The 17,179-nt window shown below is 29.1% G+C and overlaps 1 protein-coding gene and 2 long non-coding RNA genes across 9 annotated transcripts in view; 1 reads left to right on the top strand and 2 right to left on the bottom strand.

Annotated features, from left to right (window-relative positions):
- Positions 1–200: 200 nt before the first annotated feature.
- Positions 201–1,953, bottom strand: LOC128392439 (uncharacterized). Its single transcript, XR_008325999.1, has 3 exons — positions 1,782–1,953; positions 1,538–1,697; positions 201–394 (listed from the first exon to the last, which is right to left on the bottom strand). It is a non-coding gene; the product is annotated as an uncharacterized LOC128392439 (long non-coding RNA).
- A 116-nt stretch (positions 1,954–2,069) lies between these two features.
- LOC128392431 (uncharacterized) lies at positions 2,070–9,209 on the top strand. Of its 3 annotated transcripts, none has more exons than XR_008325997.1 (4): positions 2,070–2,655; positions 2,764–2,842; positions 3,551–3,753; positions 4,877–5,709. It is a non-coding gene; the product is annotated as an uncharacterized LOC128392431 (long non-coding RNA). The 3 variants fall into 3 exon arrangements; XR_008325996.1 differs by lacking the exon at positions 2,764–2,842 and adding an exon at positions 5,985–9,209 and having other exon boundaries at positions 2,072–2,655; positions 4,877–5,637; XR_008325995.1 differs by lacking the exon at positions 2,764–2,842 and having other exon boundaries at positions 2,072–2,655.
- Positions 9,210–15,170: 5,961 nt separating this feature from the next.
- LOC128392387 (dachshund homolog 1-like) overlaps positions 15,171–17,179 on the bottom strand; it is a 28,678-nt gene continuing 26,669 nt past the window's right edge. For 3 of the 5 annotated variants that reach the window (XM_053352406.1, XM_053352404.1, XM_053352407.1), the window contains one exon: positions 15,171–17,057. In XM_053352406.1, the coding sequence (XP_053208381.1) occupies positions 16,522–17,057 (536 nt within the window). In that variant the 3' untranslated portion in view covers positions 15,171–16,521. The remainder of the gene's footprint in view (positions 17,058–17,179) is intronic. The other 2 variants (XM_053352408.1, XM_053352409.1) reach the window with 1 other exon arrangement.

The raw sequence follows: 17,179 nt of genomic DNA on the forward strand, positions 1-17,179 counted from the left end.
TCCAATGGGTTTTGTTACCAATCTTTCAGGATAATTTTTCATTCCTCATCCATTTCACTTCAATTGATCATGATGATGACGTTGGTAGTTACTTTTGATAGTATTGCCCACGATGATGATGATGATGATGATTGGTGGTGATAACTTGTCCACCAAAATTGATGATAAACTGTGTAATAATCTTTGTTATTTTCTTTTACATTTAATATTATCCACCATCCAATAGATTTGATTGTTGATTTGGTGACTTTAATATTCATTCAATTTTCTCGATATTGATGATTCACATTCAGGTCATTTTCATGGCTCATGTTTGATAATCTTGACTCTTGTTATCAAAACCATAAATACTCAATCATTCCCGTGAATAAGGCTTAAGGGCATCAATAGTTTACTATGGGAAGAAAAATAATAATATTAGATTAACCTTGAAAAAAAAGAAAATATTATATTCTAATAAAATTGATTGTTTTCCTGATAACATAACGGTAATCATAAAGTATAAATGTTAACAATAAACGTTGACTATTTACCGTAAATTGTAACAGTCAATCCAATCAATTGTATCTTCATCTCTCACTCTCTTTCTATCCTTCATCATCTCAATAATAGATTATTATTACTCAAATAGTGAACAATTTAACGTTTACAATAAAATATTAAACATTGAATAATATTGTGTTACTTTTATGTGTAATCATCTCTATCATCATTGTTTTCTAAAGTGGAGTAAATGATGAGGATGATGATGATTATATTGATAGAAGTAAAAACAATAGTGTTAAAGGAAATGGTAGTTAATCATTTGTTTCACCAGAATTAATGATAAATGAATGAAAAATGTAATATAATAGGCGTACGATTAAACTGGTTGAACACTTTGATTACTGAGAATAATAATTTATCATTAAAATGTAAGTAGAAACAAATTGAAGATCGGAAATGTGTATAAACTATTAATAAGATGGGAGATGAAGATGGAGCAAGATTTCATCAAAGAGGATTTAGACTGAGAATTGTATTCATTTAGTATTGGGAGAGTTATCATCATGATCATCATTTTCAATTTTTTCTCTCTCATTTCTCACATAACGGAGGTAGAAAAGCTCAGAGACTGTTATTGTCAAATGAATTAAAAAAGTATCTCTTTTCATTAGAAAAAAGAAAAGAGAATTGAATGGAAAATGATGATGATGATGATGGGGAAGAAGATTCATTGGCTTGGAATGATTTTCCATAATGATAATGATGAAATAGTGAGTGAGAGTAGATGATGAAGGTGAGAATGATAAAAGGATTGAGAATCAAGATCAATGATTATGAAGCTTAATACTAAAGCTTAAACATTTTTTTCTCTCCATCATCATGGCGAATCCTTTTGTTTCCTTCTCTTCCTTATTCATACTCATTTTTTTTTCTTCTCTCTCTCTCTCTCTCAGCTCATCTCATCTACATCCTCACACTATCACCTTTTTTTATGAATACATTCATATTCATACAATTTTACTAGTAAAATAATTCCAAACAATAACAATACCATAAACCATCGAGCATATTGTTTTCTTCTTGGTAATTGTATTTAGAATCATCAATCCGTTACTCTGAATAACATGGAAACAGGAACATCGATGAATAAAACCAAATGGGTGAGCGAGACAAACACATAGACAAATTCAGAAGAAAAAAAAATCCATTTTCTATATAAAACAAAAAGAGAATAGAATAAAAAATGATTTAGAAAAAAAGAGAAAAATAAAAACAAAAGAAAAACAAACGCTCACCAATGATAATTGTTCCAATTAGAACAAAGCTAAGATCCAGATAGAATTAAATTCACCAAACGAAGAGATTAACAATCAAATTAATCAACTAAAAAAGAAACCAATTAATTAATTAATCAATTAAAAGAAGAAAATTAAAAATTTGAAATTCAAATTTTGAATTTCAAACCGAAAACGATACTTGAGATCAGGACTAAGATTCGTTATCTTTTTATCGATATCGATATTTTCATTTTCTATTTTGATTTTTTCCTTTTTCTTGTTTCTCTCAACAATTAAGTGATTGTTTAGCCCACATCTTTGTTTTCTCTATTTTTGTCAATGGAAACAATTAGTACTCATTACATGGAATAAGTAGAACAATTAATTAGTATTGTGATTAGTTTATTATGAACCGTGAAATTGGTACCAGTTATTTTGGTGCTAATGTGTTTCTACTTGATTTAGTTCATGTGACAAGCTACTACAAGTTACATTATCCTCCACAACTATTACATTGTAATTTTTTTACCTTCAGGATATGAACAAATAGTGAGTGAGAGAGAGAGAGAGAGAGAAGAAAAAGCTTCATCTTCTATTTCTTTCTTAGCCTCATCATCTTCTGTTTTCTTATCTGCCTCCTCCTCCTCCTCCTTCTACCTTTTACCTTTGCAATGGAAGGAGGAGTTGGAAGAATATACTTTCTCTCTCTTTGAGGCAGATGAGAATAGAACTATGATAGAGATGAAGATGGAGATGATACTGATGATAGAGATAAAGATGAACACAATGTTTTGTTTTAAAAAACAGAAACAAATAGAGAGTAGAAAAGGAAATCAACCTTCTCCATCTTAATTTTAATCCACACACATAAACTTGTTGTAAAAAAGAAAAGGTAAGTTGTTTTCTCTTTTGTTTTCTTCTATCCTTTTCTCTTCTTCTGCATCTTTAATCTCCTATTCCATCTCTCTCTCTCTCTCTCGTTTTATTTAACCAACAACAGCTCATTACAAGAATTAAATAAGGAGCGGTTCAACCAACAACTATTACAATTAAGAAACTTGTAATTGTTTAGTTAAACAGTAAGTTGTATCAACTAATCATCAGTTAAACATACACACTCACTCCTAACAGTTAGTTAACTCTCTTCACTATTGAAGTCAATTAACTGTCAATCATACCCCAGATTGCAAGAGAGAGAGAGAGAGAGAGAGAGAGAGAGAGAGAGAGAGAGAGAGAGGGAGTGGAAAAGATGAAGAAGAAAAAAAACAACAAGCAAAGAGTTAATTCCTAATTCAATTAAAATTTGCCAGTGAAAAGAACAAAAAAAACACATAGAAAAACAAGCAAACCTCATCAGTGTTTTCTAAATTTATTTCCTTCTCTCTCTCTCTTTGTAATGATTAGATTAATTTCGTTAAAATTATTCTCTCCTTAAAATTAACTCCATTATCTTAATAAACACAATCCACTTTCATTACTACAATTAAATGACAATATTAACTATCACCTTTTGTTTTCCACCATTAATAACACATATTAACTCCACTAGAAGCGAAACAATTTAAAATGTTTATTAACCTTCATCTTAAATCATAATTTTTCTTTCTATTCTTTTTCCATCCATGTATGTAAATTAAACATCTCTAGAATTCACTTTCTCTAAGATCAATTAATTTCATATTATAACTTAAACGCCTCTTAAAATAGAGAGAGAGAAAGAATTATTTTCAAGTTCTTTTTTTCTGTTCTTTTCTCTTAATAATAAAAAATAACTTCTTTTTTTTCAGCAAAAAAAACTCAAAATTTTCATTAAACTCCAACCTGGGAATCACTGTAATCATCATCATCATCATCTTGGTCTTCTCTATGTTGGAAATTATCATTATTACAACTTCTAGTTATCATCATCTCCTTGAGGGCAATGTGATGGGACGAGCCAGTTTCTTATTAGTTAATCTCACATCATCAAGTAAAGGAAAAGGTAACAAAGGTAAATAACAAGAAACATTAACAAATTACAATTAATTATTACTCTTCATTAAGGAATCTCCTCCTTCTTTAAGGAAAGGTTACCTTTTGCAAAAAGAGGAGGGAAATTTGATATTTCTTTACTTTTCTCTCTCTCTCTCTCAATTCTTCATTAAAATAGTAATAATAATTATAATCATTTTTGATAATGATAACTTTGTATTGATTAAATTGATTACAGTTCACAGAAAGTAAAACAATTGGAAAACATGTACCAAGAGTTATCATCATCATTAATGATTAGAAGAAAAAAAAATATACTCAGAGTTATTATTATTATTATCGCCGATAAATCAAATTAGCAAACATTAATTAACAGTTAATATCAATTTCTCAATTGTAACCAGAAAACAACAATTAACATTATAATTGAACGATAACCAATCCTTGTGTTGTTTTTAAGTGTTCCAACTCAAAACAACAAGAGAAAAACAAACTTCAATCTAATTGTTAACAATAGTTAATCATTTTCAATTTTTAATTTAAATTGTCTCACCCTACACACTAGACAATGATATTAATTAAAAAGAAAGATGATTGAATGAAGATGATGATGAAAAGAGAGAGAGAGAATAACAAGTGTGAAAAGATGATGATGATGAGAAGAAAAATAGAAAGAGAGATGAAGATGCAAATGAATAGTGTAAAAGATGAATGAAGGATGAAGATGATGACGAGGAAAACAATGCTAATAATAATAAGAGAACGGAAATTAAATAGAGATTCTTGGTTAATCAATTAATTAATCAACATAGATTCTGATTCTTCTCTAATTAAATTTTCTCCAACCAAACCTTATCAAACTCTTCGTTTTTTTCATTCGTCTTTTTTTTTCTCATTTCAAACATAACAAAAAAAACATCCTCATCTTTTATCTTCATCATCCCTGATTCCCTCTCCGTCATCATCATTCAATTCCCAAAACAATGAATGTATATAAAAAATTCATCTTATCATGTCTCCAGTTACACTTACACACAATTGTCTTCAATTGAATTGATTTGCAACATGCAACAACATTGGATTTGCAATATTAACCCTTTGATTCTCATCATACGTTTCTCTCTCTTTCTCCCTCTCTCCAGTGAGCGGTGGTGGTAATGTTTAGATGTCTGTGCATGTGGATCCAAAGGGATAATACTAATGAATAGAGTATGAGGACAAGACTGATTTCTTCTTGCACATCCCTGTAAAATTGGCGGCGTTTGTTTCTGACAATCTCATTTACACTCTTGGACCAGTTTAACCTCCACCCCTTGATAGTATTTGATGCTAATCATTTCAGAAAATTCAATACAATCACAACAATCAAAAGGGAAAAGATCAGCAAACCAATTCAACAATGAAATATCCAAGTTACATAAAAAAAACAACTCACACATCGAGCGGGAGACATTAAATGCTGATTATCAACATTCATATAAATGGACGTTTTATCATTGGGATTTTTTTCTCTCCACCTCTCATTCTGCACACTTATTAATTCCTGAATGTTTTTCGGCAATTGATAACCTTGATTATTGCAATGGATATCGTTTAATACTGCAAATATATTTATGCATTTGATTGTTAACAATCAAACAAAAGGAGTTGTATTAGTTTCCATTGCATTTTGACGCTTGAAAGAGTTGATAACATTTACAAAACAAAGCATTAAATGGTTTCACTGGGTTAGTATTTTTTTTATTACAGCAAAAGGGTTACATAAATTGAGGAGGATGAAAAAAGGATGCGGATGAGGAGGAGAGCCAAGGATTTAGGATGATGATGGGGATAAAGGTGATTGAATTGATTCAAATAATTTGCAATTATGTTATTACAATCATGATGCTTTCTTGATTCTTAGGTATGTAGAGTGTAAAATATTTTTGATAATAATTTATAAGTAAAAACTAAATTTCAATGATTTTAAATTGAATTGGGAAAAATATTGTTAATGTTATTACTTATCATGAAGCTTTTCAATCAATCAATTGAAATAACCAATGAAGTGAAAGAAAAAGTTAAATTGATTGTAAATTGATTTGCATATTAACTCATTGTTTTCACAACCATACTCTAGACGTGCTTATCAATACAATCTAATGATAATTGTGAATGAAAAAGTTAATAATGCAATTAACCGTTACTTTTGATCAATGACTTTTAGACTAATAAGTTTTCACGTTTTTCTTGTTATAAATCAAAACAAAGGTTAAATCAAAGTGGATCCAAATATATTATATGTATGGAAAAGACAAAGCTGATAAAAAAAACTTAAACAGTTATGAGCCAAGTGATGGTAAAACCGAGAGAGATGGAGGATAAGGATGATAATGATGAGTATGAAGATGATGATGATTATGGAGGAAAAGTGTATATGCAAAATGAAAAAAAAAGGTAAGTGACATAAAGTGTGTTTGCATACCATTAGATTTATATACAGTTACTTATGATAGTTTATGAGTATTTTTTGTACTTTACGAGTTTGTGTTGTTTTTATCAACTAAACAGAATATTTTCCCTCTTCTTTTTTATCATCATCTGGGAGGGAGAGATGATAGATAAATATCATTTGAAGGTGGGTTAGGATGATGATGATGATGTTGCAATGATATCAATTGATGTTGCTCATTTTATGAGCCATTTGAGGCTCAATTTGAAAAGGTAAACTTTTTTTACTAAAAAAGTGTTTGCAATTGATGCTTAGGATGAATATGATGGTGTTGATGATGAAGAGAAAGAGGAAGATGATGATGATGATGATAAAGATGTAAAAATCTATTGAATCTGAAATTTAAATTTTCTCTGTATCTTTACTTACGATTTATTTATAAATGATCATTTGACTTTTTCTTTCTTCTTCTGCATGATATTCAATGTTTCATGGGTTTCATTTAGATTATCTCATCATCATATTTTTCATATGATTATTATTACTATTTGAAGTTATGTAAATGATGATGATGATGATGAAGATAATCATGAATGAAACATTTGTAACATGTAAATGTTTCATTCATTTTCCTATTCAATTTCATGCAACACTGAATAGTTACCATGGGAAAAATATATATAAATGTTGAAACAACTATCAAGACTCTCACCTTTTGTTGTATCATGTAACCTCCTCCATTAAGATTAATAATAATATAATGATAGTTCATGGTAATCATGATGTTATCATGAGGGGAAGAGGATGAAGAAAAAAAAGTAAAACAATAAATAATCAGAATTTTTGAATTCTCGAGAAAGTAAAAGGTTCTAATGGAATCAAAAATAACGATAACAATTGAATCTATTGTGGGTGTTGGTTCAATGAACAATGACTTTATCAGAAAAGCTTCATGAAGATGATGAAGAAAAAGATATTATGTAATAAAATATGTTGATGAAGATGCTGATAAAAAAGGATGAAAGGGTGAGCAGGAAGAGTTGGAAAAAAAAGTGAGAGATGCAAATCATTATGATGATAAGGGAGAGAGAGAGAGAGTGATGAAGATAATCTGAAAAGTTGGAAAGATAACATTGGAAATGAGAATGATGAAGATGAAATTGATGATGAATATGATAATAATGATGACTAAAGATGAAAAAGATGAGGGAGTAATTTTTAAAGATGATGATGCTAAATTTGTCATTGGAAAGTCCTTGATGATGATGATTTTTTTTTCTTCTTGCAACTCCATAAGATTGATGTCTTTATTAATTGCTTTAAACCAGAAAAGTTAACCAAGTCTAAGGAGAAAGTAGGAAGAGGAATCAATATTAAGTAATAGTGGGTGGGAAGAGTGAGAGTGAGAGAGAAAGAAACAGTGAGGGAGGGGGAGACTTGAAGTGGCAATGGAAAAATAATCTTCCTCATCCTTTCCTCTTCCTCTTCTCCCACCATCATCATCATCACCACCACCATCACCTCATCATCATTCAGAGGAAGATAAGATTGAGTGGAAAAAGAATGAGTCCTCTCTCACTCACTCACTCTCCTTTTCTCATCTTCCTCTTTTTAAATGTAATAACAACAATAACATTTAACTAACTCATTTAATTGCAATATATTATTATTTTATCATTACCTTAACTACTACTCAATAATATCAAGATAATTACATTTTAATTACATTATTATTAATAGTTAGTAGTGCACATTAATCAAGATGATTAACAAAAATAAAAAGGGGGAGAAACAAAGATTGATCCAAATAATAGATTAATCAATTTGATTTTAACTTAATCAACAATCAAGAAGTTGAAAAGTTTTCCAATTCAACGACAAAGGAAAAGGAAAAGGGAAATTTAATTGTTAACCATTGGAAACTGATGGAAACACAACAATTTATATTAAAGTAAAATGATATTCACATAAATTAGTATCTATTTTGTCACTTTTATTATATTATATTTGAAGATAATATTATTACTCCCATAAGAATCAATTATTATCATGATTATCCCATTTACAGCTGATTGTTAATGTTTACAGAAAACAACAAAGTAATATAATAAAAATGATGATTATTTTTTGCTGGTTTGTTGATAAATAATATAAGAGACAACAATCAACAATCAACTAATAATAATAACATTTACTTTAGTTTTTTTCCTTATTATTATCATTCAAGGTTTGATTATTGTTATTATGATGGTGATGGTGATGATTATGATTATTTTATTATCACACATGAGGATTGAAAAGTTGATTAGCCATTAAAAATGTTATTAAATCAATAGTTTTGGCCCAGTGAATTAAGTTATCATTGATTGTTAATGATTATCTGTTTATGATCAATTGTATCATAATTTGGGTGTCACATAACTGATTTAATATCTTTAATTGTGCTCATTAGGTTTTGCTTTTTAAATTATTGCTCTATTATTATTATTTACGTTGATTGTGATAATCATTATAACGGTAATTTGATATTATTCATCATCAGTTTAGTAGTTGAATTTTTTTTGATAATGATTAGTGTTGGGACTTTTTTTTCAATTAGATTTAATTGTGTGGGTTTAATTTATTTGATTTAGTTTTTAATTTGAGTATTCATTGGGTTTGTGTTGATTATACGAGATGATAATCTAACTGATTGTTGAGATTTAAGTTGGTCATTAGTTAATTGTGAGGATTAGCATTTTTTGTTGTTGTTGTTGTCTGGTTGTGGATGGACATTGAATAAAGGATGATGAGGGTAATGCTGATGGAGGATAAAATTGTTGACAGTTTTGTTGATTGAATGTTGATTGATGTGATATAACAACAAGATGTGATTGTGAATGATGATGAGAGAGTGAGAGGGAGGATAAAAAAGATGATGAAGGGATAGTGTTGATTGAATGGACAATTTGTCCAGTCGAGGAATGAAATCTATTCATGTGTTGACCAATGGATGAGTGGGGAGAGCTGAAAATCAATCGACGAGTGAGAAGCATAAAAAAAGACCAAAGATGATGATGAAGGAAAAAAGAAAGTGAAGATGATAAACTTCTTCCGATGGTTTAAGATGATGAAGACAGAAAATGTTTCCTTTCTCAGAACGATAACATGAGAGAGAGAGAGAGAGAGAGAGAGAGAGAGAGAGAGAGAGAGAGAGAGAGAGAGAGAGATAAAGTGAGATGATGATGTAAAGGAAAACCAAAGATGCTCCCTAATAGTGTAAACAGTATTTTCTGTTATCTTGTCTCCTCATCCTCATCATTTTCCTCCTTCACCATCATCACACTTCATCCGATAGTTGTTGTTGGTCAACAGAATGAGAAAAAAATAAATATTATCTCAAGTCCATTTAACTTTATCATCTTCATCCTTTTCTCTCTCTCTCTCTCTTTGTCATCTCCACCTTACTTACTTAACTCTCATCCACTCACTAGGAAATTGTATTGATGATTGATGACGAAATTGGTAATTGTTTCCATGGAAACGAAAGATGAAAATTCTACAAACGATTTCGTTCTTATCGTGATTTTTTTTCTCTTTTTTTTTCGCTTATCATAATTCTCAAAGTGATCATCAAATTGACTAGAAAGTTCTCACTGATTTAGAATAGTAAAATTCTCTCTCAAGGTGAATACGAAACAATTAGAATCTCATCTGATTGCCACTCCCTTTTATCCACTTTCTTTGGAACAAAATTTTTCTCTTTTCATTGATCAGTATAATGTAAGAAATTAATGAAAAGTTAATTAACAAATTGTTTCCAAAAGTGAAAATTTAATTTATTTCCTCTCGATAATATTAAATAGTCTGAGAAGTGAATTGATTAGTTGATTGAACTTATTAAAAGTATTTTAATCAACAAATTTAAAAAGTGAAATAAAAAGTTTAATGAGTTTTAACGATGAACGAAAAAAAGTCTAGAAAATGATTAACTTTTTGAATGAATGAACTAAATTGTTGCTTGTTAATTGTTTTCCATTGAAAAAGGCTACAATTGATTTCGGATGAAATCAAATATCTTGAGGGACCAATGAAGATGATGAAGATCAGGATGAAGATAACCAAAAGTAAGAGAAAGACGAGAAAAGGGAAGGAGGAGTTTTTTGCATAAGAAAGAAAGAAAGAAAGAGAGAGAGAGAGAGATTTAAAGGGAATTACTTAAGAAAATGGGAGGAGCGAGAAAGTGGGTGGTAAATCAGAGAGCGTTGTAAGAAGGAGGTTACATCTTGTATTCGGAAGGTATGATTGGAAGAGAAGAGAGAAAGAAAAGAAAGAAGAAAATTATTCTTTTCTACCTGAAAATATTTGGAACCAAAAGTTTTCACCAGAATTTTCACTTTCTCTCTTGTCCACTTGATCATTTACAATTCAACGATCCGATCAAACAATTAGAAGTAATCAAATTAAATGTAATTCAGTTCAACGTGTATCACAATTTATAAAGTATCAATGGTTAAGATTAAGGTGACTTATGATGATGAATAATTTTCCATGAAAAAGATTCTGATATTTGTGTTTGTTTCCATTCAGTTTTCTCATTCATAGTAAATTCATTGATGGAAAATTTAAAGAAGAAAAGAACTTTCTTTTTTCTTTTATTCTTTCTCTTTTTTCTTATTATTGTTTGTGTGAATGAGATGATGAAGCAGATGAAAAGAAGATTAAGAAGAGCAAAAAAAATCGAACCCATTTTCATATTGTACTTACTTCATCATCTTCATCCTCATCTTCATCATCTCTTCCTCAGGCTCTTAAAATGTGACAATATATTAGGTTTTTTTTCACAAATAATCAATCAATGTCACTTTGAATAAATATAATGTGATGCTGATCTTAGTATATTTTTTATTAGTGATATTATCATCCTCATCATCATCTTGATGATAATCATCATCTTTGGCTGTTGCTTATTATTAGATTTGATTGTAACTCCATTATTATGAAAACATTTTCAATAAACAAAGAGTCAAACCCAAATGAATGGTAACCAGAGGCTTCAATTACAAACTAACCAACACATTCAGTGAGAGAGTGAGTTAGTGAGAGAGAGAGAGAGAGAGAGTAAACCTTTTTATCATCATCATCCTTATTTTTTATCATTATTGCATAAACTGTATGATTCAATCAAATGTAATCCATCATAACTGATGATATACAAATGATTTCAAATCCATAGCCGCTGTTATTGTAAACACTTCCAGTCATCATCAGCACTTTTAACCCCAACCTTAATCTTCATCCTCATCCTCCCTTGTATCTTTATCCATGATGATGATATTCATCTGTCCATTTATATCTGTCTACTCTCTCTCTCTCTCTCTCTCTCTCTCTCTCTCTCTCTCTCTGCTCATCCTTTGCTCTTCATCTTTGAGGCAAAAAGAAAGAGAGAAGATAAAGTTATGCAAATTATCATCATCTTTCACTTTCCATTTTTTTATCTTCCCTATCCTCATCATCATCATCATCATCATTATCATCATCTGATAAAACTGCTCATTCTTGTGTCCATTAACAATGAATAAAAAATTTTCTTATGTAAACATAACATCAACTTAACCTTGTAAACGATTTTATGACTTTTTATCCATCATATTTCCGCATCCACCTTATCATCCTTTTCTTAGGCTCATCATCATAATGGTTCAATTTATCATCTTTATCTTTATCAATTTTTATTTGTTGACAATCAAAAAATTAAAGTTGAAAAAAGTTTACATTAACTTTTTACCATTTGATTAATATACTCATTTACAGACAAACAGCAGCAACAATTAACATCTAATATCAACTCTCCAGATATAATGATGATTATTATTAAATTTATCATTAATGAACTTTAAATCTCCTTTGTGTAACAATAACAATTAAACTTGAATTTAAATAACCATTTTAATTACAGCAATTGAATGTGGTTTCCACCATAATAATGAAATTGAAAAGCATCATTATCATCATCAGGATAGTCACGGATTATGATGATGAAAATATGATGATCAGGAAAGAAAAGCAAAACTTTTTCATCTTACTATTAACAATCAATTCAATTGTTCAATATATCAGTTTATTACTGATGATGATAAGTCACATCCCATTGTTATCATCATAACTGATTTAGCACAAAGGTAAACTTAATGGTTATAACTTGATGATGATTTTGATTCAGGTAAAGTAAAAAGTTTTATTCATGATGAAGATGAAGACAAGGATGAGGATGAGGATGAATACAAAGACTGACAGATTGCGTGAATAAACAACAAGATAAGCAACGAACTGATGATTATAATTGATATTCATTAATATGATAATTGTTGTTGTTACAATTTGGATCTGAATCACGTTTTCATTTGATAGAAAATGATTTAATTTGATTACCAAGTCAATTGTGATTCTATCATCATGATTATCAAGATGATCAACAATTGCTCTAGTTTTGTTTTCATCAATCGTTGACAATCAATGGTTCCTGATTCTATCATCAACTTTGTCGTTATTCTTGAGCATTTGATTAGTGTTCAAGTTCAATTTGAAAGTCTCGAGTTTTGTATATTCATATTATCTGAATGATGATGATGATGATGAGGAGGATATTGATGATTCTAAGGATGAAGATGACGAGGATGAGAATGAGAATGAGAATGATAAATGATTGATAGGCTTGTTTTTTTCTGCTTACTTTTGAAAAATGTTAGGAAATAGAAAAGAAGATGAAAAAATTGTAAATTCTTGACAATCCAATGTTCAATTCAATTTAATCATAAGGTAGAAATTGATTTTCAATGGATCAAGAATCTGAATCAATTTCATCTTTAATCATCTCGATTACTTCAGCTGATCAGGATGATGAACGATGGGAATAAACATTTCCGATGACAATCAATAGAAGGCAAAAAATATTTATCAACAATCAACAGAAAATTTTAATTACTTTAACATCCATGATATTTGATCATCAAGAATCAATTTCAATTCATCATTCATGATGATGATGGTGATAAAAGTGAGATTAAGATGAAGATGAAGATGAAACTTTTACAATCATTTCAATTGGTTTTCAATGTTTCCCATGAGAGAGTGATCAAGATATTGATGATTATCATGATAATCTTGACAATAATCATCAATAATTAAAACTAATGATACAATTTAGGCAAAGAAAATAAGATTTTTTTTCGTCCTTCTCACTAAATCAAATTAATATCAATTTTAATTCACGATAAAAAAAAAATGATGACAATTTAAATTATCTCTCAATTTTTACTCCACAACAATTAAAATATATTCCGTTGATTAAGATGACAATTAAAGTGATGACAAGAAAACAAAAAGTGTCAAAAAAATGATTACTACACAAACTTAATTAAATTAAACTTGTGTGTGTGTGAGTTGGTTAATTATCATATTCATTAATTTCATTCATTAATTGTTGATTCTCAATGGGGTTATAAGTTTTTCATGAAAAGGCTTAATTGTATTTTAATAACAATTGGGTAACAATCAAGACAATGGGAAACCTATTGTCTCAATACAAATGAAACTTTAACCGTTGTCACATAATAACAATCAACTAATCATGATTAATTTAATGAATTTAATATTTTGACACTTTTTTCATTCATCCTTGGGAGTAATAATAATTATCAATATGATGATGATAATATGATTCAGTTGTATTAATAATTAGATTTTATCTTTGATTATTCATTTGATTGGTAGAAATGAATTTTTTTTTGATTCTGTTTTGATTGTTACAAATGTTTATAAGCCTTCAAGTGTAATCAACAATATTTATGTATAAAAAACAAACACCATTACATGGTAACCCATTTTCATTGTTTTCCTGTTTTAATTAATTAAAAGACTGTCTTTGTCATCAAATTAATTAAATTTTCCTGGAAAGATTTTTTCATCTTCATCTTCTGTGTGTAACTGATGTGATCCTTAGCATCCTCATCCTTTTGCCACCATTTTTTTTACTCATATATGTATAAGACAGTTTAACCCTTTTACCATTGAATGTCATCACGCTATGAGGATGATGAGGATGATAAAAATGATGAGGAAGATGATGAAGACCTTTGAGCTTTTTTCTCACTCACTCTCTCTCTCTTTCTATTCATTTCGATGTAACTTTTATACATGTTAACCTTTTGTGGTCTCAACATCTCTCTCTCTCTCTCTCTCTCTCTCTCTCTCTTATCTTCCACCTCCACCTCCACCTCACTTTCACTCACGATGTATGAAATAGTTTGTATTATCATCATAAGTTATTATTAAAATATTATCATCAGATTGTTACAGTTTTTTTAGGATAATCATTTTTGCCTCTTTCTGTTTCCTTAATTGGATTGTTTAATTTACCCCAACAATTAACCAACATCATCCAAATGAGCATTAAACAATCAATAGCTTGTGAATCATTTTTTTTTGCATCATCACAGTGTATATATGCTAATACAAAACCAATTATATTGAATTGCTGATGATGAGGATGAGGATGAGCAAAAAACCAAGTTGATTTTTTTTTATCATTTCCATTACCTTACTATGTAAACTTTGCTGCTCTCATCCTATTGTACACAAAACAAAAACAATATTGTTGTTGATTAATATTAATTTGATTGAGACTAACTCACACAACTAATTGGCAGAAAAACAGTAAATGATTAAGTTGATTATTTTAGGATTTCCATGAGTTTCAACAATAATCAAGATAATAATCATCTTGATGATTAATTTACTTTACTTTTGCCAATTTTCATCTCGAATTTGAGTTTTTTTTTTCTTGGCAAAGTTTTACAATCAAATGTGTAAATATTAATAGTATCATTTATAAATCATGATTATAATCAATGAAAATAAAAGTTGAATGAACTATGCAAATTGTTTACAAAACAATTAACCAAATCAACTGTAACTTACTAATTGTCATTGATCGTGATAATTAATGCAAAACATTTGAAATAACAATGAACTCGCAATGATTGTTAATATAACCACTTGTTGATTTTTAATTGTTGACTTTTAATTGTGTTTCTTTTGTATATTATTGTACGTAGTTACGTTATCAGAGAGCGGGTGTGGTGGGTGACATTCAGAGGGAGAGAGAGAGATGACCATCATCATCATCATCATCATCTTCTTCATCATCACGATTCAATCCATTGCCAAATAAAGGAAGATGATATAAAGATGAGGGATGATGATGATCAGTAAAAATGTTGAACTTTACAGAATTGAATATGATTAAATAATAAGAATCATCGATTATCATGATGATCATTATGATGATGATTAAAAAAAGTCTTCTAATGATGATGATAAATTGATAATCGTAGATGTTGATTTCTCTTCCTTTATTGATTTAATTGTGAGTTCGCAGATGATGATGACGATGATGAGAGTTTGATAAATTAAAGTTGGAAAAAGTTTTCGAGCAAAAAAAAAGAGATGAGAAACTAAATTAAAATTTGGAAAAAAACATTTTAATTGTGACAATTAACTAAATCAAAGTATCATTATTATTAATCAATAATCAATTGGCAATTAGCTGACCTTTCACAATTCAATTTAATTGTTACGTTTTTTAATTGTTTGTGGTTTTTTTTTAATATAATATTTGCATGAGAAATTTGTCTTCTTATTAAGTTAACTAATTAATTAACTAATTGTTGGTAATTTTGTTCATATAATAATAGTAATAATAATTATGATACTTAATTTGAATGTTTCATGATTAACTGATCAACTAATTAATTGGTAATAATTAATAATACATGTTATAAGTAGAGATAACAAAAAAAAAATCTAATCAAATTTTGTCGTATTAATTTGTCTCTGGGATAATATGAAGAGCTTGAGTGAGATAATTTAGTTTGAGAGTTAATTGTTTTCGGGATTAGATTTGATTACAATTAATTTAGAAATAGAAAAGAGAAAATTTCCAATAGTTGATTGTAGTTAATTGTTATCAGTTACAATTAATAATTTAAATTGTAACAGTTATACAAACAAGCACAAGTTTCAAATTAAGTCCTTATTGTTTTGTTGATGATAATTGTGATGATTAAGATCATGATTGAGTTTTGTTTTTCTGCTTAATTGTTGAAGATGATTATTTACAAATTGTTGTTAATTATCAGTAAAGATGATTAATGAAGATAATAAAGAGAGAGAGAGAGGAGCGGGGGAGTTGATTAACACTCAACACACAGAAAAAAAGAAACATTTTAATTGTCACAATTTAAATTGTTGACTTAAGATGAAGGTTTAAAGTGTTGAACAATTTAAAATCTAATTGCAATTAGAGTTGATGATAATTTAATCTCTATCTGATAAATCACCACCGGAAGAATCGTTGGTTTTAATGTCTTGATGGCTCATTGGTGATGTGTTTCTACTTCCGGGTTCTAGTGGTGAGTTTGGTGGTGATCTTGAAGTTGACCTTCTTGACCCATGTTGTTGTTGTTGTTGTTTGGAACTGACCTCATGATCAGCTGATGTTGGTGATGAGCGATTTGTTGTTGTGGGGACTGTTGTTGTTGTTGTTAATGATGATGATGTTGACGATGGTGGTGTTGTTATTGTTGCTGTGAGAGTTGTTGTTGCTTTTGTTGTCGGTGATGATGATGATTGTTGTTGATTTGGTTGTTGATTGTTGGAAGATGATGAGTGTCGTAAGGTTGGTGATAATTGTGAAGACGATGAAGAGGTAGATGATGATGATGATGATTTTTTCTGCTGTTGTTGTTCATGTTGTTGATTTAATTGTTGCTGTTGTTGTTGTAATTGTTCAAGATCATTTTCAATCTTGCGACGATATCGTTTCTCTTTCTTGTATCGCTTTTGATATAACACTAAACACAATTAGAATCACAGAAATAGGAAAGCAAATCAATGATTAATCACAATTAGCAAATTTCTTTCACAATAAATTGAAGGAAATCACAATCAAAATCAGTTAATTATCTTGTAACTT

This window comes from Panonychus citri, unplaced genomic scaffold, assembly GCF_014898815.1.
Source record: "Panonychus citri isolate SS breed McGregor unplaced genomic scaffold, ASM1489881v1 Contig00136, whole genome shotgun sequence".
Classification (NCBI taxonomy): domain Eukaryota; kingdom Metazoa; phylum Arthropoda; class Arachnida; order Trombidiformes; family Tetranychidae; genus Panonychus; species Panonychus citri.